This window comes from Meriones unguiculatus, chromosome 9 (genome assembly GCF_030254825.1).
Source record: "Meriones unguiculatus strain TT.TT164.6M chromosome 9, Bangor_MerUng_6.1, whole genome shotgun sequence".
NCBI lineage: Eukaryota > Metazoa > Chordata > Mammalia > Rodentia > Muridae > Meriones > Meriones unguiculatus.
Genome location: NC_083357.1, coordinates 60,050,671 through 60,073,572, shown reverse-complemented (window position 1 = coordinate 60,073,572; position 22,902 = coordinate 60,050,671). Strand labels below are relative to the sequence as shown.

At 43.2% G+C, this 22,902-nt stretch overlaps 2 protein-coding genes and 1 long non-coding RNA gene across 5 annotated transcripts in view; 1 reads left to right on the top strand and 2 right to left on the bottom strand.

The window, feature by feature from the left end:
- Positions 1 to 17,200, bottom strand: part of Wdfy2 (WD repeat and FYVE domain containing 2) — a 213,207-nt gene extending 196,007 nt beyond the window's left edge. The window contains exon 1 of the mRNA XM_060391295.1: positions 17,151 to 17,200. Within this exon, the coding sequence (XP_060247278.1) occupies positions 17,151 to 17,185 (35 nt within the window). The 5' untranslated portion in view covers positions 17,186 to 17,200. The remainder of the gene's footprint in view (positions 1 to 17,150) is intronic.
- Positions 7,774 to 16,249, bottom strand: LOC132656486 (uncharacterized). 2 transcript variants are annotated; one of them, XR_009594231.1, is made up of 4 exons: positions 15,523 to 16,249; positions 13,569 to 13,712; positions 10,670 to 10,863; positions 7,774 to 8,749 (listed from the first exon to the last, which is right to left on the bottom strand). It is a non-coding gene; the product is annotated as an uncharacterized LOC132656486 (long non-coding RNA). The 2 variants fall into 2 exon arrangements; XR_009594232.1 differs by lacking the exon at positions 13,569 to 13,712.
- Ints6 (integrator complex subunit 6) overlaps positions 16,308 to 22,902 on the top strand; it is a 75,190-nt gene continuing 68,595 nt past the window's right edge. For both annotated transcript variants that reach the window (XM_021658348.2, XM_021658347.2), the window contains exons 1-3: positions 16,308 to 17,189; positions 17,523 to 17,600; positions 18,414 to 18,563. In XM_021658348.2, the coding sequence (XP_021514023.1) occupies positions 17,079 to 17,189; positions 17,523 to 17,600; positions 18,414 to 18,563 (339 nt within the window). In that variant the 5' untranslated portion in view covers positions 16,308 to 17,078. The remainder of the gene's footprint in view (positions 17,190 to 17,522; positions 17,601 to 18,413; positions 18,564 to 22,902) is intronic.

Sequence of the window (22,902 nt, the reverse complement as noted above, 5' to 3'; positions counted from 1 at the left end):
ACACAGACCAGAACACCAAAACTACAATGGATCTACTGGCAGCATCAAAGCCCAAACTGCTGCAGGAAATGCTAAGAGGTCAATCACTTTCACCATACACTTTGGCAATATGAGTCACAGCTTTGCACCCGTGCGGAACACAGTGTTTCCGAATGCATCCTTTCTGTGAGCTTCCCTTTACTGGGTTACCAATTCATTCAGAATTAAAGTAAAGATTAAGTATAATGATTTCTGTGGAGAAAGATTTAATTTCAATACCTAGATTATTTTGCTACATACACATACAGACAGACAGACAGAGACACACACACACACATACACACACAGAGGAATACACACATTCTATTTATACTGAGTTTACTTGAAAGATGATGGGTAAAGGTTTTCTATGAACTATAATTATCTATTCATTTAACAGTAATTTCTAGGATTATATTCTAGGATAAAAATATTAGGCCTTGGGGGCTGGAGAGATGGCCCATTGGTTAAGAGCGCTGTCTGCTCCTCCAGAGGTCCTGAGTTCAATTCCCAGCAACCACATGGTGGCTCACAACCATCTATCATAGAATCTGATGCCATTCACAAAATAAACAAAATCTTAAAAAAAAAAATAGGCCTTGGTTTTCATAGGATCGGCTTACATTTGTATGTGTCACTTGTATGAGGGAGATGCTAGTGTGTTTTGAGAGGGCTAATAACTCCAAAGCTTCCAAGAGACTCCCAGAAACCCCCAGTCTGATTGGCTGATCTGACTCCATGATAGGCTTTCATTTTGTAACCTTGCCGAAAAAGGCCTCAGCTTCTGGAACAACCACAGCTCGCAGGCAGCCAATCCGCTTAAAGGTTAACACGTGGACTTGAGTTAGGTATAATGATTTAGCAAACCCGGGGAAAAGGCCTTAGCAACTCTGGAAAGTCCTAAGCGTTTAGCCAATCCTAAACCCCCTCCCGGCCTCCTAAGTCACTCCTAACCAAGCAAATGAAAGGTTACCTCACTCCTTTTGGAATCCCCCTAATTGCCTTTAAATTGACCCTCATGTCCCCATCCTCAGGAATGGTGGCCCTGGCATGCTGGTAGATGTCTGCAGAATAAACTCTCCTTGCATTTGCACACTACTTGAGTCTGGGGTCTTTCTTCAGTGAGTCTTGGACCCTAACAGTTTCACTGATGGTTTTGGGGTGTGGGGATCCAACCAGGGACCTCAACATTAGGACAACATTCTTCCACCAAGTCACATGCCTAGGTATAAGGGCTTTAAAATTTGTGATCAGAATAAGTTGTACAAAAACAAATCTGTTTCAATAAAAAGATTTTTATTTATGTGTACATAAATGTGTGTCTCTCTGCTTGCATAAGTATCTGGATGCCACTGGGGGCCAGAAGAGGGCAGCAGATTCCCTGGAGCTGGTGGTCATGGGTGCTGGGAACTCAACTTGGGTTCTCTGGAAGAGCACCAGGTGAGCCCTCACGGGTAATTTTAGATCTGTAATTGCTTATTTCTGTAAAGTAGTTTTGTTTTTATTTCTTTATTTCTGTAAAGTAGTTCAAAGTGGTTAGTTTTTTTTCTAAAATGCGTATTTGCCCTTTCACTCATTTTATAATATCAAGTATATTATTATAAAATTTCTGGCTTTGTCACACATCCCAAATTATTGCATCTTACTCAAAAAAAGCCAGGGCCCCTACAGAGATATTCCTTGAAGTTCAGGGTCTTTACTTAACAGTATATAAATAATAGGAATGTCATCAATGTGAATATACCCTACTTAGGATATAATACAATTCAGTGACAATTGAAACAACATATATTAGCCAATAGTGGTGGTCCACTACTCTAACCCAAGAGCTTGGGAGGCAGAGGCAGCAAATCTCTGTGAGTTGAAGCCAGCCTGGTCTACATAGTGGGTTCCAGGTACAGCCAAGGCTATGTAATAAGACCCTGTCTCAAAAGTAAAAACAGAAACCACAAATATTTTTCCAAACCATGAAACACGAGAAATAGAGCATTTGGATCATAAAAACTTGAGATTGCACTCTTTCTTTCATTCTTCCTTTTGGAGATAAGGTCTCCTGTATCTCAAGTTGGTCTCCAGCTCACTAGCTGAAGATGATCTTGAATTTCTGATCCTCCCACCTTGAGCTCCTGAGTGTTGGGATCATAGGGGTGTAACGGCACATCTGTAATGGTACAAGGGATCCAAACCAGCACCGTGTGCATGCTAGGCAAAAACAAGATCAACCAAGTGACAGTCTTAACTCCAACACTCTTTTATTGTTAGCAAATAATAATGTTCTATAAAGTAGGGTTCAAAAGAGTTCTGTACCAAGAATTTAAAACCAACATATCTTTTTACCTTATAATTTATTTTTACTTACATTGGTATTTTGCCCACATGTATGTCAGGTGCCCTGGAACAGGAGTTACAGATAGTTGTGGGCTGGCATGTGGGTGCTGGGACTTGAACCTGCAGTTCTCTGGAACAGCCTGGGCTCTTAACCTATGGGCCACCTCGCCAACCCTAAAACCAAATTTTAAGCTTACTAGAAACCTGTTTTCCTACTAAGTTATTTTATTAGCAAATTGAGTTCATTATACATATGAAAACATTTCTTCATAATTATTGCAAAAGAAATCTCGGGATGGTGAGATGTTTCCGTGAGTGTGGATTCATGCTGCTAAGCCTGACAGTCTTTATCCCTGGGACGGTCATGGTAGAAGGAGAGAATTGACTTGTAAGAGGTCTTCTGACCTCTATGTGCTCATGCTCCTGCTCCGATAAATAATAACAAACAATGTCTAGAGACATTAGCATTTTGTTTAGTTTTTAAGCCACCACTGGGCACCTACGATGATTGATCCTGGCACTTGCACGTGACCCGTCAGTGCCCACCCTCAAGTCTCTCAGTAACTGCTTGTTGCTCCTCCCGGCTCTCTTCTTCCTTTGGAACTGCCTCAGTTTCATTAGAGCTAGCCCTACGCTCAGCCAAAAACTACCCTTCCCAGACTCCCTTGCAAGTGAAGTAGCTGTGCGACACAGCTGGAGCACAGGCCTAAAAGGACATCGACGGGGACAGGCCCGGAAACTTTCTTTTAGACAGGCAGCTCCACTGGCACGCTTCTTTCCTTCTTTTCACCGTTTCTACCAAAGCGAGCGCTTCTGGAGATCGGCTGAACGAGAAAACAGGAAAGACTTAATACTCCTGATGACGCCGTGGAACAGAATGGATAGAGTAGGAGCCTCTGTCTGCCTGCCGGCCTCCCCTTCCACACACATTATAAAAATAACCTGTTTTTCAAGTTTCTTATTTATCAGTAACCTTAACGCTCAACTGATTCACCTGGGAGAAAATGTTGACCTTTAAATTAGTGTCTGGCAGGAGACAGGGCGGAACAGGATAATTAAAACGTAGGTTTCAGAATAGCTTCTTAGATGATTCCTGATGACTTCCGAAACAATGCGGAGTCTTACAAACATTTCCCTTTTTTTGAGACAGTGTTTCAGTATGGGTCCCTAGCTGGCCTAGAAGACCAGGCTGGCCTTGAATTTACTGAGATCCACCTGCTTCTGCCTTTTAACTGCTGGGAGTCAAGACTTGGGTCCCCCAAGGGGTGGTGGCACACAGCTTTAATCCCAGCACTTCCGATCTCTGAATTTGAGGCCAGCCTGGTCTACAGAGCAAGTTCCAGGACAGCCAGGGCTACACCAACAAAGCCTATCCGGAAAAACCAAAGGTGTGCGCCACCACGCCTGTCCATTTTCTTTAATTTTATTTTGACACTTTTACCTCAGGCAAGTTTCTTTAAATCTTGTTAGTCTTCAATTTACTCACTTGTTTAGATTTTTTAATTCCTTTATTTCTTTCGGTTCTGGAGATGGAACTCAGGGAACTGCATATGCTAAGCAAGTCTGCCCCTGAATCCCATGTCTAGCCCTAACTTATCTTTGACACGCTAATTCCTGAGATTCTTTATGGAGAGTATTAAGATGTTACATACATTGGCCTAAGCGAAACAACAGTGATGATGGCCTGACCCCAAATGAGGGATATTTGTGGCTCACAAGTGTCCATGAGACAAGGGTTATTACGTAAGAAAACCCAAATTCCCAAGACTTAGAGGGACAGGTCTAAGCAGACAGCTTCAGATGGAAGTGTTGAAGGAGTCACAGGAGGATGCAGGCTCCAGCTCTTCATTTTGCTTTTTGTGTTTTTATAGAGAGTGCTGTAAAGTGCTCTCGGGGTACACTGGGTATTATAAAAGCTTTCTCATCCATCACTCGGAAAAAGTTAAAACAGAAATTTTAAAAAGATACATGGCCAGGGTGTAGTTCCTTGGCAGAGAATGTGCTTAGCATGGGCAAGGGTTCTAATCCAAACGCAAATACACAAAAATGTATTTTAAACTTGACCATGAATGTATTTCACCTACCAGTAAAATACATGCTGATTCTTTTACTAGATGTTTCTCGGCTTTTACTTTGGATTCACACAGTACTGAATTAATTACCATAATTCTAATCACAAGTTCAACTTACATAAACAGGTATGAGAGAATGTATGGCTTTGAGTTGTATACCTTGTGAACATGCACTGGAGAACGAGCATGTCAGATACCTGGTGAATTAAGTGGATGTCATGGAATCTTATTCGTGCCCATTGTTAATGGCAGACGTTTCATGTAAGACCACAGGTCTTTGGACATTAGTGACTGAATATTTAAAAAACAAATGCACTCCCCTTTACCCTTCATCCTATGCCGTGCTTAAGAACAACCTCTTGCCCTTGATGGTATTTTGTTGACGGTCTCCCTGTCATTTTCTCTGATCCCGAGTGCCCTTTTGGTTCCAAATTTTGAGTGTCAACACAGAGATGGGAGGTCCTTTAGCCGATATTCCCATGTGCAGGTAAGCAATAGCTAAGGTCACACCCAACATCTTGCCTCTAGATTCATATCCAGATTCTAGTTCCATTCTTTGCGACCTCAGACATAACAGTCTCCATGAATTCCTTTTGTCAAAAGGAAAGCTAGCCTACAGTTTTGTTAGGTTATATGATCAAGGTAAGCCTAGAAGAGGTATGTGGTGGAGTGTTTGTTCTTCTCCACTTTGTGGGGCCAGCTACATTTGGTCTTTGACTTTTACTTTTCATCACATCCAGGCAAACTGCTCTGAGCATGTGCAGGGGTGGTTGCCGAGCTAGCTGCAGACCACTGGCCCTGTGGCATCTCAGTTCATCAAGAGCCCACATGCTCTGCTTGCTTCTCCATGCTTTTTTCGAGAGATTATATATACATATATATTTCTCATATCTATCTATCTATCTATATAATTTCTCATATCTAAAGTCACTTTCACTGTTATCTTCATGTTTTTTTTTCCTTTCAAGTCACACTGCCCTCTGGATTACAGTAACAACTTCCTGATTGTTCTTCTTTCTTTTCATCTTTCTGCAATCTATTCTAGCCTAATTGGTAAAATGATGCTCTGCTCAGCATTCTCCAATGGCTTCCTGTCCCCCAGGAGGCAAATCTACTCACCCAGTTTGACATGTGCTAGTTTCAACTGTCAGGCCTTGGAATGCACCTTGTACCAATGGTCTGTCCCTTAAATATGCAAGCTCCACTCCAATTTTTTTGGCCTGGAATGCCATTATCCATTATCTACCTGGCTCATTGTCTCATTGCCATCAGATGGTACTCAAATATCTCTTTCTCAATGGCTCCTTTGTATAAATTCCTCATTTGAAAACACAGTCAGGCCACTACATCACCACTTTAATAAAAAATAAAGTAAAAATTTTATTTTAAGTGTATGGGCATTCTGTATTTATGTCGGGGAACCACATGTATGCCAGTGCCTGAGGAGGTCAGGAGAGGCATTGGATCCCCTGAAACTGGGATTGACGGCTCTGAGCCACCATGTGGGTGCAGGGAACTGACTTGGCTCCTCTACAAGAGCAGCACATGCTCTTAACTGCTGAGTCATGTCTTACCTGTTTTTTCACAGTCAATGCAGAGGTGTGTGTTTGAATGTGTACATGTATGTACTGTTACTTTTCGTTTCTGTGGTAAACTCCATAACCAAAAGCAGCTTGGAGAAGAAGGGTTTATTTCCTTTTACAGGTTACAATCCAAACCTGGGTTCTTTGCAAGAGCAGCGGGTGCTTTTAGCTGCCGAGCCATCTCTCCAGCCCCCTCCATATTATTTTTTGATATAGGGTCTCTAGGAACCTGGTGCTCACTGTCTTGATTGCCAGCGAACTACTGGGATCTCCCTGACCCTGTTCTTCAGTGCTAGTTATGCCTTACTTTTACACAGGTCCTTGGGATTTGAACTCAGATCTTTATCCTTGTATAGCAAGCATTTTACCTGCTGAGCCATCTCTCCAGCCCCTGCTGTATTTTCCTCTGGAGCACATATCAGTACCTGATGTCATATGTAGTTTAGAGCTTGTAAACTCTCATCTGCCTCGTGAACTGGGGTTAACTTGCTCACTAATGACCTCAAACATTCAGAGCTGTAGCTACTATGCAGAAAGTAGTCATGGAATCATTACAAAGACTTGATCAGGCTGTATCCTTTTTAATTGAAAATAAAGTTATTTCCATACAATATGTTCTGGTCACAATTTTCCCTCCCTTACCTCCTAGAACTCTCACTCTTCCAACTCCATGCCTTCTTTCTCTCTAAGAAAACAGACAAATAACAAAAAAAGTACAAAACAGCAGTGCATATATAATAAATAAAGAAATCTTAAAATATAAACAAACAAAAGCTTTTGTTAAAAAAATACAATGTCATGTGTCCCAGGTTAGCCTCAAACTCACTATGTACTCCTCCTGACTCTTACCTCCAGAATGCTGGCATACACCACTAGACCAGGTTTATGCAGTGCTGGGGATTGAATCTAGGGCTTGACGCTGGCTACGCAAGCACTCTACCAACTGAGACTTGGCCCCTGAAAAGAAATCTAATAGGAAGATTTTTTTTCTTTTCCTTTTATTGAAAATGGATTATTTTCTCATATAATATATCCTGATTACTGTAACCCCCCTCCCCATATCTGGTTGTAATCCTTGTTCTGAGAATTTCTTGCCTCATTGTTGTGTAAACATTGCTCCCCAATTGTGCCCTGGTGTGCCAATAAAGCAGCTAAAAGCCAGTTGCTGAGCAGGGGAGAGCATAGGGCTGGACTTCCTGATAGCCAGGGAAGGGAAGGAGGAGTTAGAGAAGAGGAAGTAGGAGGAGGTTCAGCCACAGCCAGAAGTCCACGAGAGACCATGAGAAGGAGCTGAAGCCGAAAAGCCACAAAATGAAGTATCTCTGGGATATTATCTAAGCCAAATTATCTAAGAGGCTTAAGAATGGAGTAATAACTGCTCAGTTCTCATGCTATGAAGCTTATTCTTCTTAAACAAATATAAGAGTCTCAATTATGTGATAGCAGGGTTAAGAGAGAAAATAAGAAACAAACACAGTTTTATAAAAATAATTGTAACATGTTACAGTTTCCTTTCCCTCTACCCCTCCCAGTTGCTCCCCACATCCCCTTCCCTCTGGATCCACTCCCTTTCTGTCTCTCAAAAGAAAAGGGCAGCCTTCTAAGTGATAACAACCCAATATAATAAGGTAAAACAAAACCCACCACATTGAGGCTGGACAAGGCACCCCAACAGAAGGAAGGGAGTCTCTAGAGCAGGCACAAGAATCAGAAACCCATTTGTTCATTCACACACTCAGGATTTCCTAGTGCAGACCTGTGTTGGCTCTGTCCTTGATGCTTCAGCCTCTGTGAGTTCACATGAGGCTTGTTCAGTTGATTCAGATGGCCTTGTTCTAATTGGAGGAAATTAAATTGTGCTATGTCCATGAATGGAAAAGCATGCACTTGTTAAAAATTATTTTAGACAAAAGGTATCAGTATGTAGGAGGAGAGTGATGGGGATGAATACCATAAAACCTTATTTACACATGTCATAATGAAATCCAGTATTATATATAATTAATACAAGCTAATAAAAATCTCTAAAATTATTTTAACATTTAAAGATTAATGGTATGAGCTTGACATGGCGGTGCCCATCTTTAATCCTAGCACTCAGGAGTCAAAGGTGGATAAATCTCAGTGAGTTTGTGGCCAGACTGGTCTCAAACATAGGCTTAGATTTTTCACCAACCCTACTTTATTTAGGGTTCTTAAACACCTTTAGCTCCCTTCCAAAGCCCCTTAAATAGGAGATTAGTAGGGAAAAGGGCTATAGACAATTTTGTCTACTTCCTGCTGATTAGGGTCAATGGGTGTTTGGAGGATTACCAAACTCAGTTGTCAGGATACCAGCAGTCCACCCCAAAAGCCAACACCACGAAGCAACACAAATCAACACAAGTCGGCAAAAGCTGCAAGACTTAGTTGGAAGTTCTCTGGAACACTTCTCTCTGTGAAGTGTCGAAGCATGAAGATCAGTGCAGTGACATCAATCCAAAAAATGAGCTCTCACTGTGTGTGGGCCTCTGTATATCTCCTCCTCAGAGTCCACCCATGGATGATCTCAGCTGGCCTAAGTCACTCCCCTTGCATGAGAGAGCTCACAGCAAAACATCAGGTGTCCTCTCAGAAGCCAACCTTCGGCAGAACATCACATGACAAAACTGAGTCTTCAAGGAAACCAGAAACTTCCACTTCATCTACACATAGTTCCAGTCTGTGAAGGGTGCCCATACACCAACCAAAATGCTCACAATATATCAACTAGAAAAAGGAAGGATATAAAAGACCCCAAGTTTAGTTTGACTATAAATGAAGGGATATATACTAAAATTCTGTCAGTGGTTAAATTGCTGGGTAGTAAAGTTAAAACTTATTTTTTTCTTTTATTAATCTTTTTGAAAAAAATGTTGACAACATCTACTTTCATTTTATTTACTTTTTGTGTTGTTAGGGATTGAACTTAGAGTCTGTCACAGGTGAATCAAATGCTATACTCCCACCCCAACAATAACCTCTGCTTAAGTTAAAAAAAAAAACAAAAACTCAAAAAGTATAAAGCTTCAAAAGGAAAAAGCTAGCTTCCTTCTAACAACTCCTCATTTGAATAAATTTCTCATTTCAACTGAAGGTATGATTTGCACACCTTTTGGCATTGATTATATCCTACCAGTATTATGTATCTTTATTTCTTTCCTTAGGCCACATACTTTCTGAAGGCAAAATCTATGTATTATCAATATTTTTAGGGTCTACACATTTTTTGTTTTTATGAATTACTTGAATGAAAAAAACACATTTGAAATATTTTAATAAGAGTGATTAGTAATGCAATTTTTATATGATGTTCTTTCATGACCAGCCTAAAACAATTTGTTATTATTATTATTTTGTTGTTGTTGTTGTTAAAGGCAGGGTCTTATTATTTAGCCCTGGCTGTCCTGGAACTAATTATGCACACCAGGTTATCTTGAACTCGTAGAGTTCTACTTGCTTCTGCTTCTTGAATGCAGGGACTAAAGATATGTGTAACCATGCTTGGCCAGAAATTTTTTTCTTGACATAAGAATGTTCTCGATTGTCAGGTAGATATTTTTTCACTCATTTATTGTCCCAGTGACTTCTAATTCCTGGTTTCCTAGATTACATAGTATAATCCCCATAACCTAACTATATTTACTAAGAATTGGTATCCAGTGTGTTAAATTTATAGAATTGCAATGGTTGGTAAACAAAAATACAGGCTGCACAATAAAGTGTGAATTTCAAAGAATATATAGTATCTATTATTAGTATGTCCCAAATATCACAGGGAACATACTCATATTAAAATTCTATGTGTTATTTGATAGTCCAATTTAATTGTCAATCCTATGTTGTATTCGCTGACCCGACACAAGATGGGGATTAGGCCTTTTTGACTTAAAACTGCTGAATCCTAAGAAGCTAATAGGGTCAGTTTGTGATTAAGACAAATAAGTTTCTCTGTTACATCCAAGACACACAAGCAGACACATACAGAAAGATGGGATTGGGTTGTCTGGGCTCTCATTTTGAGAAACCATGGCATCCTAGAAGCTCAGCTTGTTTATTATAAAGATAGAGTTGAACAGAGAGACAGGGGTTATTACATACAGCTGAACATGGAGTCAGGCTTATTACACAGATAAACAAGGCAGCAGGGTTTATGGTGTATAGCTGGAGCAAGGAGAGAGTGGAGCAGTGTCTGCAGGGAGCAGCCACCAGGGGGAAAGAAGCTGGGGTGGACATTTTCTGCTATCAACACCTATACACGAAACTGTTTTCGTAAAGTGAGGACTCTGATTCTTTCAGTCACTCCCTGACCCTCCATCATTTTCACCCTATCATTCAAAGAACAAAATTCAAAATATCTTAACTGGTTACAGAAAGTCTTCCAGGAAACGGCCCAGTTTCTGTTCTCACTAGTTTTCCACACACAGCATTCTTCTACACAGAGGCCCTGGCTCTCCTGCCCCTTCTCACCCCTTCACAAATCCTCGTGTGGCCTCTGCTTTGCTGCCATGTTAGGAGGGTTAGCTGCTGGCCCTCGGTGCTCACACAGCTCTGCATCTTCTCCCAGCACTGATTTTCAGGGTAGCAGAAGTAAATGGTATTTCCCTATTACCATCATCTACATCCCCTTTAAATTGGAATGGGACTTACAATCAGTGACTTCTTACAGTGCTGTCGGCAGAAGGCAGTTCTGAGCAGGCCGTGAGAGTTGAAGCACATGCAAATTTTGTGGTGGCTATTCCCAGTGGCGTGACAATTGTAAACCTCCTGCTTTTCGGTCAGCCAGCCATGGAAAGAGAGGATTTTTTAAACTTGATTGCAGTCTGAAAACCATGCAGTGGCACCTATTGGATCAAAAACTCACAGAACAGATGACAAGGGTTTGGAAGAAAGAAAATACCAGAGATAAGAATGGCATATTCTTAAAAAGAAAAAAAGAATGCTCTGACACTCACACTCATTAGCAGAACTCATTACTGTGGATAATTTCTAAGTGATGAGTTACCACTGTTTCGTAGTTTAACCAGCAGTCATAACACTGGCTCAAAATGAAGATTCTTTAAATTAAAAATAAAATAAAATAAAATGATGTGCATAGGTGTTTGGCCTGCATGTGTATGTGTACGTTACATGTATGCAGTGCCCACTGAGGCCAAAAGAGGGCACCAGATCCCCTTGATCTGGAGTTACAGATGCTTGTGAGCAACCTTGTGGGTTGCTGGAAACTGAACCTGAGTTCTCTGGAAAAGCAGCAAATGCTCTTAACCACTGAACCAACCCTCAGTGGCTGCCCCACCCCCATCATGATTGTTGACAATATAAGGTGTCCCCAAACTCATGAAATGTGGAACACTACCTTGAATTTTCCAAGTAGTTCTTTAACGTTAAGTCTTACCATGTATGTGTAGGGGCTTGTGAGGACACTGCATCTCAGTGTTTTATCTGTTTCCTTTCCATTGAATTACAGAATCTCTTAGGGCCTGGCATAGCGCCTGCCACATGTTCCATGAGCGTCTAGTATTAGCTGAGCATTAGTTGAACGATTCAGGCCTATAGTCCCTTGGGAGGCTGAGGCTAGGGGGACAACAAGTTTAGGGCCAGTGTGTGCTACAGAGGGCGTTCAGAGCTACTGAGACTCTTGTCTCAAAATTAAAACAAATAAACAAAAAAAAAGTAAAATATAGCTGATAGAGCTCATGCCTAACATCTGCAAGGACCTTAATTCAATCCCCAGTGACACACACACACACACACACACACACACAGAGAGAGAGAGAGAGAGAGAGAGAGAGAGAGAGAGAGAGAGAGAGAAAGAAAGAGGATATCTACACTGTTCATGTTCTTTCAGAACTGTTTGCTCTGAACTAATTCCCAACCTGGATATATCCACTCTAAGGGTGGACCTTGAACCATTTGTGACATCAGCTCTTACTATAAAACACTGCTCATCAGAAAGATGTGATTTCTTTTTACTAACATTTTTACATAATTTGTACAACCCCAACTAAATTTCCTTTTATGGGTATTATCTTGTTTGTATAATTTCATATCCAATTTTATGTGTGCTAATTTTTTTTTTGTTGTTGTTCTCAACATCACTATTATGATCTAAAAGGAGGTTGAGTAGCAGAGAGCTGAGGAAGTGCTAATATAGCCAAATGCAACTGTTGTTACTTCTGAGGAACACTGGGTTCACCAACAGATAGTTCTGTTCCAACGACTGTTGCTAAATTTCTTCCCAGGAGGAGACGTAATATCAAGGTCCCAATGACAAACCAAGGCCAGAGTCCACCAAAGCTAGCTCTGGGGAACCAGTGAGTTTACTGGGCTCCCTTAAAAGGTGAGGGGTCAGTTACAGGTGTGTGGCCCTCCCCCCTAGTCTTTCCTGAATTATGCTTAGCTACCCCTCCCTCAAGCCATGTGCAATTAAAGCAGAGTTGAGTGGGGCGGTTGGTACAACAGGTGGCAAAGGGAAAGGGCACAGCTGGCCAGTCAGGTGAGAATATCGTGGCCTTCTCAGCCCCTCTGTGCTGGACTAAACCACCAACAAGCCCCGCTTCCATGATCTTTTGCAATGGGGTGCAGCTGAATGCCCAAATAAGGGGGTCACATGTCCCAGAGGACAGTCACTCATGACAATGGCATATGCAGATATCAAAAGCCAAGTTATTGGCACATGATTTAAAAGTGTTACCCTGCTTAGTGGTTTAAAATCATCTAAAAGTGTTCTGGTTGGCTCCTACAAATATAACTCACTACTTATTCATTCTGTCAGAACAGCACTACTTCAACATTTTACGTAGGCTGGTATTTAAGACAGAGTCACCATGCTTTCGGTTTTCCACATAATTTATTTATTCCCTTTGAAAGTGGAGCAAGAGCTTTTGGACTTTACTCCCTATTTTTAGTTTTTTGAGACAGGGTTTCTCTGTGTAGCGGTTGGCTTGGAATTCTCGCTCTGTAGACCAGGTTGGCCTTGAACTTAGAGATCCACCTGCCTCTGCTGGGAATAAAGGCAGGCACTACCACTCCCTGGCTTACTCCCCGGTTTTAAAAGAAATCGTTTTTATGTTTGTGTTTTGCTAGTTCCATGTGTGTGTCTAGCGCTTATGGAGGTCAGAAGAGGGTGATGGATCCCATGGAACTGGAGTTAGACAGTTGTGAGCTGCCAAGTGGGTGCTGGGAGGCAAACCCTGACAGAAGCAAGTGCCTCACCCCTGAGAAACATTGACAGCTTCAGGATAGCGTTCAGCTTCAGGATAGCGTTCCTTTAAAAGCACCAGCAAAGACCAGTTTCTCCCCCATACTTTCTCTGACTAGTGCCTCTCAGAAAGAGCTGTCACAATGTGGCAGCACAGCCCCTGCACACACCATAGTCTGGCGCTTTAGCAACACGAGGGCTATTTCTTTAGTTGAGTCTTACAATATACTTGCTTGAATTTAGGGACCATGTTTTAGGAAAGTGAGCCTGAACAGAAGTAGAAGTCTTCAGGAACTGCAAAAGGAAAATGAATGAAGGAGAGATCCACTGTGTTCATTTATTGTTTACCTCAGGGTCAGAGCTTGGTTGGTCACACTCTCCAGAGCCATTTTATGCTCTTGCTGGCTCTCTCCCTTCTTTTGCCAAATACAGTTGAAGTCATGCACATAAATCATAGATCTACTAGCCAAACCGGTGATCACGTCAAGCATTCTATTTTTTAAAACAAATGCAGGAATTATAAGGATATGTGAAAACTACTAGAGGCCAGATACACACATTATTCTTGTATATTAAACATGTAGTACTGTGTATGTGCTTGGTGTATATGGGAGGGGTGCATGCTACGATATGAGTGTGAAGGTCAGAGGTCAACCTTGAGGGGGTCGGGTTTTCTCCTTTTGCCATTGTGTTATAAGAATCACACTGAAGTTGTCAGGCTTTTGAGGCAAGTGTCTACCTCCTGTGGATCTTATCAGCCTTAAACATGCGGTTATTAACCAGCACTATGAGACTCAGCTAAATATAACGATCATACATGGAGACCAGGGTCTACCCCGATTCTAATTTAGTTTTTTTCGCTGCATATTATGTATGTGATGGGCAACATCACACATGTGGGGGTCAGAGGATAATTTTGTGGAGTATGGTCTCTCATACTTCAAACTCAGGCCCCAAGGAGGAAAGTGCTTTCACCCTCTCAGCCATCTTCCTCTCCCCCACTCATTCCCTGGCTTGGTACATCCTGTGCTAAGGGTCTAAAGGCAATTGATGTTTAAGTCTTGTCTAAGTACTCCTTTTAAACCATCATCAGATAAGTGAACCGGTCACTTCAGAATAAATGTGGCCCATTTCACGATTTTGTCTATCAGTGTTTCCTGGTTTCCGACTTTGTATCTGCTGCCTCTGTACACACTATCTACTTCCTGTTTAGCTCGATGACCTTTTCACTTAGAACTCTGAACTTCCCGGATCAAAACCTGATCTTTGGTCTCCAGTACCCTCACAAGCATGGGTTCTACTTATTTGCCCCAGGCTAGTTCTTGGGTCTTGGTTTTCCCGATTTTTTGCATCTAACCCCGTGTCTCTACCACACACCTCCATGACAACCCTAGAGTGGCAACCAGCAACGCCACTGAGTCAAGGAAGAAGTGCTATGGTTCTACTGTAAAATGATCTCTACTGTAAAAGGCACAGTGCTTACTGATGTTACATCAGCATTCATTTAATTTCCTTCAAACATGGTTTTGATTGAGCACCCCCAACATGGGGGGGGGTAATTTCTTTCACTGGACAAAAGTCTATCCGGGCCCAATGACCTTCCTGGCTGGTGCTGTGGTCTAGCTGCTATTATCATCAACACTGTTCCACCTGTCTTCACATTTTTATTCTAGTGCCCTAATTTTTTTTTCCGTCTTTCTTTTCCCTAGCAGCTGCTGCTTCTTTAATTCTCTGAAAACTATGCACTAACATGGAAAAGGAAACGGCATGGCCGTGTAAAGAATTTTTTATGGTCATCTTAGGATCATCCTGAGAGCTAGAGCCTCAACAAGTACTAAACACCTTGGAACTAGTCCCAACTTAACAGGTGTGTTTTTTTTTTCTTTCACAATTATAGTAACCATTTTCTAGTTTCCAATGTTTTTATATTTTTCTTAGAATACTGTAAACTCTTGGAAGACAGGGACCATACTTCATTCATATATTAATTCCTACCAGCCCTAGGCATTAACTAGCTTGCCGCAAACACTGGCTGTTATTTCATCATTTCTATGATCTCTAATAAACTCATGCCCCTACTATGGTTCATTCCCTTAGAACAGTATGCTATTTATTGTTAATAAATTAAAATACTTTCCTTTTTTTTTTTTTTTTTTTTAAATATTAGGAAAAGCCCAAGCAACCATGCCAAGTTTTTAGAGTGCCACAAGCATGTCACTTCAGATGCCCAGCAGGCCAGAATTTCAGTGTAGCGAAAATCCGGAAATGCAGGGCCAGTGGGAGAGGCCCTATAAATACCTACAGTCTTTCAAGGCCTCTACGTTCCAAATTCAACTCGTGTTTCAGGCAGCGTCTTGCAGTTCCCCAACTACACTTGAGAACAATTCTTCGGACTCGCAGGCGCAGATTAAAGACTCCAGGTAACGTGACGGGGTGAGAATGTTTTCTGACAAAACTGGCAGGGACTGAGAGGCGGGTTTCGCGGGAACCTATTCTCTGGGTCACCTGCGCGCCGCGGTCACCCTGGTTGCTTTGAGACGAGGGCTGGGGACGCGGATCTGGCCAGCCCCTCGTGTTTAACCTATTCTAGCGCGCTGGGAACTAGGTCGGGGAGGACGGTTGTTCCGCTCGTCCTCAAGCGAGTTCCCCTTCGTGTTTGCAGGGCTGGGCGAGGCCGTCCCGGGCCGGCCTCCCCTCCGTCGCGGGCCCCCTGACCGGCTGCAGCCGGGGCCGACGGCCGGGCGGGGATTAGCAGCAGGTCATAAACAACCGCTCGCTTCCCCTCCCCCGCGCCCCGGCCCGCCCCAAGCCCGGGCCTGCCGCCGCCGCGGGGCCTGCGCGCTCCTCCGGCCCGCCCGCTCGCTCTCCTCGGCCCCGCGCTCGGGATCCCGACGCAGAGCCCTCACCCACAGGCCGTGGGCGGCTTCCACTTCCCTTCTCCTGACCCCGCCACCGAGCGCAGCCCCGGGGCCGGCCGCCCGGACACACACGCCCACGGCCGCGGCCGCCCAGCGCGCGCCGACGCAGTCCCCGCCCCCACCCTCGGAGCTTCCGCGGCGTGTCCCCGCCCCTTCCCGGAGCCCGCCTCCCGGCGGCGGGCCTCGGGGCGCCCGCCGCCCCCTCGCCCCTCGCGCTGGCTCGAGCGTGCACCCGGGTGGGTGTGGGGGGGGGGGCCCGCCTTCCGCGCGTGCTCAGTAACTGTCCTCTCGGCCTGCCTGCGAGCTTCCCCCGCCCCTGAGCTGTTTGAATATGCTAATGAGGTCCTGAGGGCCGGCCAATAGCACGGCGGGCCTCTGGATCACATGACCCGAGTACGTGTCAGGGGTGGAGCCTACGTAGCCCCTGCCCGAGTTAAAACCGGAGTGTGAGAGAGAAAAGCGCTTCAGTAGCGAGAGGGGCTGAGAAAGTGGTGACACCGCTGGGGTGCGGAGGGAGTCCCTGAAACTTCTCCCAACAGCCCCAGGGCCAATCTCCCCTCAGCCCACTCCCCTCTTCGCCGGGTCCCTGAGCCCCACTCCCTGCACTGGGGGTGGGGTGGGGAACTGGGCCCGTCTCCCGCGGGGACACACACAGGGGCCGGGAGCGGGGACGGGACCCCCAGGCCGGGGGGGAACGGACGGACAGACGGCCGTGCGGCCGCCCCAGCGGGCAGGCAGGCCAGAGGCGGGGGTGCGACCGGGAGGACCTGGGCTTGGGGAGTTTCCTCTCAACTATCGGGGGAGAAACTCCCTGTGGCCGGTGTTTTCCTCCCGGGGGCCGCGTTCTCCGCCCCGCGTAGCGGCGGTTGCCGCCGCCGCCGGTGCCTCCACCTCTGCCATCTCTTCACCACCTCGGGCCCCGGTGTCCCCGGCCAGCACTATGCCCATCTTACTGTTCCTGATAGACACGTCTGCCTCTATGAACCAGCGCAGCCATCTGGGCACCACCTACCTGGACACGGCCAAAGGCGCGGTAGAGACCTTCATGAAGGTACCGACTGACCGAGCCCCGGCGGCGGCGGCGGCGACCCCGACCCGGTGGCCCGCGGGGGGCAGGGCGAGGGGGGGGGGACGGCAGGGCTACTGCGGGCTCCGCGGGCGCGGGGACCCCTCCCCCACCGCGCGGGCGGGCGGGCGGGAGCTGGGAGCGGGCTCTGCTGGGCCTGGCCCATGTGGGGTTGCTGTGGGTGCGGGGGGGTGGGGGACGGCGGAGGGACGGCCCTGCGTGTGCGGTACTGTGGGGGGCGGCCGGCGACCCTCCTTCGGCTGCTAACCTCGCCTCCGTGCTTCCCTGTCTCCCGCCCGTCCCCACCCTGGCCCGCAGCTCCGTGCCCGGGACCCTGCCAGCCGAGGAGACAGGTATATGCTGGTCACTTTCGAAGAGCCGCCCTATGCTATCAAGGTAACAGCCCTCGCCCTCCCCCCTTCCCTGCTCCTTCCTAGCTCGCCCTTCCCCGCCCCCTCTTCATTATGCTCCCCTCCCCCACCGCTGCTCCCGCCTCCAGGTCCCTTCCCCTGCGGCCTCCCACCCCTCCCCAGCTCGGGAGCGCCGGCGCGGTGGCAGTTTCTGGCCCACTGCCGTCCCCTCCGGGTCCAGCTCGGCCTGGCGGCGGAGGCGCTACGATCAACATGGCCGACATTTCCCCTCCGCGGCGTGAGCGGCAGCAATGAACTGTGGGGGATATTTATTCAAGTTAGCCCGAGTGACAGCCGGGCCCAGCCTTGCCTAGCCCGGGTTTGCATTAAAAGGGAATCAGCCAAGCTGGCAGGGAAGCCAGGAGGGGGGCTTCGAGACTTGGTCATCACAGAGTGGAACTAGGAAGGCCACCGATCGGTGGGACAGCTGTGGTCAACTTAAGAAGTCCTGCTGCCATCTGCCTTCCACTAGTACCTTCGCAACACCCGCCCCTTACACACAATTCGGAGGATGTTACTTAGCAAATTCCCTAGTGAAGTTATTAAAGTGTTAAGACCTTTTGTTACTTATCAAAAGGTGTAGGGCAAGCAGGTTCATTCTTGACCACCTTTGGAAGAGTTTCTTCACCAGAGACAACAGTTACAACACAGTACCCGAGCCATATCAATCAAAAGTGAAGCTAAATATCCAAACCCGAAGTGGAATACCTGCGTGGTGGACATCACATTATAATCAGTGTCCTTGTGTGTACGAGGCTTCAAAATGATAAAAAAAATATTCTTACATCTTTCTTTTCAGGCTGGATGGAAAGAAAATCATGCAACGTTTATGAATGAACTGAAAAACCTTCAGGCAGAAGGACTTACGACTCTTGGCCAATCCCTAAGGACAGCTTTTGATTTGTTAAATTTAAATAGATTAGTAACTGGCATAGACAACTATGGGCAGGTAGGTTGAATTCTAAGGTAGAAAAGAGTTGTTTTTATTTATGTGTACAAAACCACAATCCAGTCCAAAAGTATGTAACATGGAATGCAAATACAAAACATTCGAGGTTGAAAAACAGTGTGCACACAGTTCAAAACACCTAAAGTATATGGTCTTACATGTGTCACTTCCCCCTTTAAATGGCATTTGCATTCAGAATTCAAATCTGAATTCTTGGCTAGAAAGTTTACACAAATTTGTTTTTAGTCCCTCAAAGTTCATAAAAGACATGAAAGGGGAGATAGCAATATACCAGTCTGAAAGTACATGTGGCCACATATGCAACTATTGCAATGGGTCACTGCCATTAGTTGACCTGGCAGTTGCTTCATTAGTAAAGATGGTGGAAGAAATGACTGATTAGGGTTTAGTTTACTCTACACCAAAGGGTAGGGTAAGATGTTTCAGTAGAGTCCAGGAACTGGTTGAGTACATACAGTAGAAGGTCTGATATAAATGGCAGATTCAGAATTTTTACAGTTTAAAAATTCCTAACCCTTGGGAAAATGTTTTCTGGAAAACACCAAAGCTTTCTTGTCTTCCTCAAGCTTCCCAAAAGTCCTTTTCTCATCTGTGAGAATAAGAAGAGCTACTAAATACAGCAGTCATTTAGGGCAATGTGAGGTGATCCATTATAACTATAATATTGCTATTATTGAAATACAGATATCAGAGAATATGCAGTGGTACATACGAGGAGTAATGTCAGACCCAAGGAATTCAGTACACAAAGCACTGTGATCATAATGCTACATTTAGGGGTGTATGTTGTATACTTTTCCCAAGTTCCATAATGCAAAGCACTCACAAATCTTGAACATTATATAAGGAAATCTTCCTGTGACTTCACACTGTATGCCCAATTGGGGATAATTCTTAAACATGTAACCATCTTTAGAAATGGTTGAATTTAGTCCTATAGCATTTAAAGTGTGCATTACAAGTCAGATTATATGAAAAGCATTTACATCATTTAATTAGGTAACTCAACACAGTACTTTTCTTTCTTTGTTGCTTTATAATTCTTTTCCACTTGTTGGTCTGTTTCTGTAAAGCATTTTCCTTTTGTATGTAGTGTGTGTAGTCTGTCATTTTAATATTTTAATCCAAATTTTGCTGAGTTCAAAGACATATCTGAAACTTGCTTTTGGTTTCTTTATTTGGTTGTCAGGTTGTGTTGTAGAACTATTAATTTCCTGTTTTTCTGTGGCATATTTCATAAAAAGGAAGGACATTTGGCTACATCCACTCCTACTACATATTTAAAACATAGCATAAGGCCCTTTAGGAGAACTGTTTGCCAAGGAGTGACCTAGGACACTTGTGTACTTAGACTTGTAGGGAGTTTAAGGCTGAAGGCAGAGCTTTTGTGCTTTATCACTTTGACAGAAAAAAAACTTGGAGATTAGAATGTTCTTACTGGCTAGGGTTTATTAACTTGACAACAAGGAAGGATAATTCTTCTCAGTTATTTTAGTGAATCAGCTAGAATTCAGAACGCAATTCTATACTTTTTGTTTATGTCCTGAATTTGCACATAATGAAACTAGCATTAAAATAAGAAGCTATGATTTCTGAATAAATGGAAATTTTTATTGCATAAAGTTGATTTAGAAGAAATCAGGCTTCTGCATTTTCCATTATAAAACCATTTTTTTGTTGTTTATTTAAATATTTGAAATTTCCTATTATATGATGGCTGTCAGAATTTTGGATGATTGATAATGTTAAATCTCATTTGTGTATTTGGAAAAGAACTTTGTAGGATAGCAACCTTAGTATTTTGTCTGTAAGCATTTCATGCTGAATAATAGGATACTGGATATAGTCTCAGTAGTTGAAGGTGGGTTAGCTGGAAGCATGATAGTCTTACAGAGCATCTGTATGACTTAATATAGATCCAAATTGTTGTTAACAGTACACATACCAATAACTTTTCTGTCCATGCAGACACATAGGTGATTTTCTATAATCATTGCAAGAAATGTCTGTGTTGCATTTGTTACCTGAGTATTCTTAATTAGGTAGGATACTTGGAATTCTAAGGTTACAATAGCTGAGCCAAAAGCATTCTTGAATGTTTTTCTCAAGCACCTTGGATATTTTGCTAACAATTGGTTTGCCTATATAGAAGGTCCTTTTAAATACTTCGTAATTAATACCATTTGCTGGTATTTCTATAGTCATAGATCAGTGTGAGCCTCTAGTCACCCCTTCATCTTAAAAGCAGTACTAATAAATTGCTTATTAGTACAGATAAATTTGAAAAATTTTGTCCACATATTAGCAGTTTCAGATGGTGTAGATCTTGTTAGGCGAGTCTGAAAATAAACTCAAGTAGCTAAGATTAAGAAAGTAGACAGAAATTGAGCAGTTTTATTACACAGATTGCCATGTTTTTATATTTTGTGTTTTTTGCTTTTTCTTGAATGTTTTTTTTTTTTTAAGTTAGGTTTACCTGCTGAATCTGACTATGGCCTGCACATCATGATCTTTTTCACTGGCCTCACTCGTTAGTGCCACTTACCAATATTTTAGCTCTGATTGGATTGTTTAGAATGATGCCTGACCTGCTGTGTATTTTAAAAAGAGAAAAATGTTTAGTGCTTTGAGGATTTTCAGTGGGAGTAGTTACTCCATTTGAAAGTGATGGGTTTTCTGTGAGATGAGTTGGATGACCCTGTCTTTTGGTTTGAGCTGGTCTCACTAGCAGGCGTGGAACACACTATCTTGACTGTCTGGTCTTGAATGCAGAAAGGTCTGTGGGCTTCCACCTTAAACATTGCCATTACAAGCCTGTACAGCCACACCAGGCCAGGTTTTTCTTTTAATGTTAATTAGTGAAATAGTGATTCCTATTTGAGTTTTAGGGATTTTTTTTTCTTCTTTTCCCTTGGATTATCAACAAGTTCTTTATTTATTAAGCTATAAATACTAAGTTATTTATATGTGTATTTATTAAGCTATAGATAACCTTTTCAAGTGAAAATGTTTTTTTTTTTTTTTTTTTTTTTTCTTATAATTCCCTGTACACTGCATGGACTACACTGCTGAAACATGAACTGAAATAATAATGACTAGTTAGTTTTATGTGGGTTGGGTATGAAACCCAGAACCTTGTACATGTTAGTCAAAGGTCCTACTACAGAGCCACATCATCTCTCTTATTTCAAAAATTTTAAGCCCTTAATTAAAAAAATTTTTTTGTTTAAAAAAATTAAATGACGTGTGGGGAAAAGGGTGGGTAGCATGCCACATTGCATATGTGATATAAGAGAGACAACTTGTAGGAGTTGGTTTTATCTTCCACCATGTTGGTCCCTGGCTCCAAGCTCAGGTCTAAGGTTCGGTGGCATGTACCTTTCCTGTTAAGTCACCTTGCTATCCCAAAGTTCCTTATTTAAAAAAAAAAAAAAAAAAAATTAAGAAGTAGAAAACAAAATTTTCTGTCTTCATTTTTAAGTTTGCAAGCCTATAGTATTAGGCATATTCACATTGTTGTGCAAGTAGTGCCTAGAACTTTTTCATCTTGCAGAACCAGAACACCTATTAATAACCTCTATTCCCTACACTTCCTTTAGGATCCTGTTTCTACTTACTGGTTTTTTGAGTTAGACTAATGTGCATAAATATATAAATATAGCTGAACCCTCCTCTGTGGGGTTTGCTAATCCATGGATTCAACCAACTAGACTTTTGAGCAAATCCTGCATCTGTACTGACCATGTTTCCATGTTATTCAGTAAATGCAACTTACATAGCATTAAGATTGCATTAGGTATTTTAAGTAACCTAGAGATGATGTAAAAAGTACATAAGTGGATGTATGTAGGTTATAGATAAATATTTTATTTTATATAAGTACTTGAGAATCTGGATTTGATCTTTGGGGAAGACCAGGAACCAACTATTTGTGGATGTTGAGGGAATTAGAGTGTCTTTGTCTTTTTTTTTTGTTTGTTTGTTTGTTTGGGGCTTGGTTCTGAGAGAGGGTTTCTTTGTGTGTAACTTTGGCTGTCCTGGAACTCACTCTGTAGATCAGGCTGGCCTCACCGATCCACCTGGCTTTTGCCTCCCCAGTGCTGGGATTAAAGGCGTACACCACCACCGAAATGGTTGTGTTTGTCTTTTTATGACTTAAGGATTATTTGCCTAATCCTTAAGGTTCATCAGTGCTGTAGCATGTAGAGATTTTGTCAGAATTTTCTGGACTAACAGGAATAATGCTTTAACGAATGTACATATGTAAGTATCTCTTTAAGACTTTGCTTTCAGTTCTTTTGGCTATATACATTAAAAG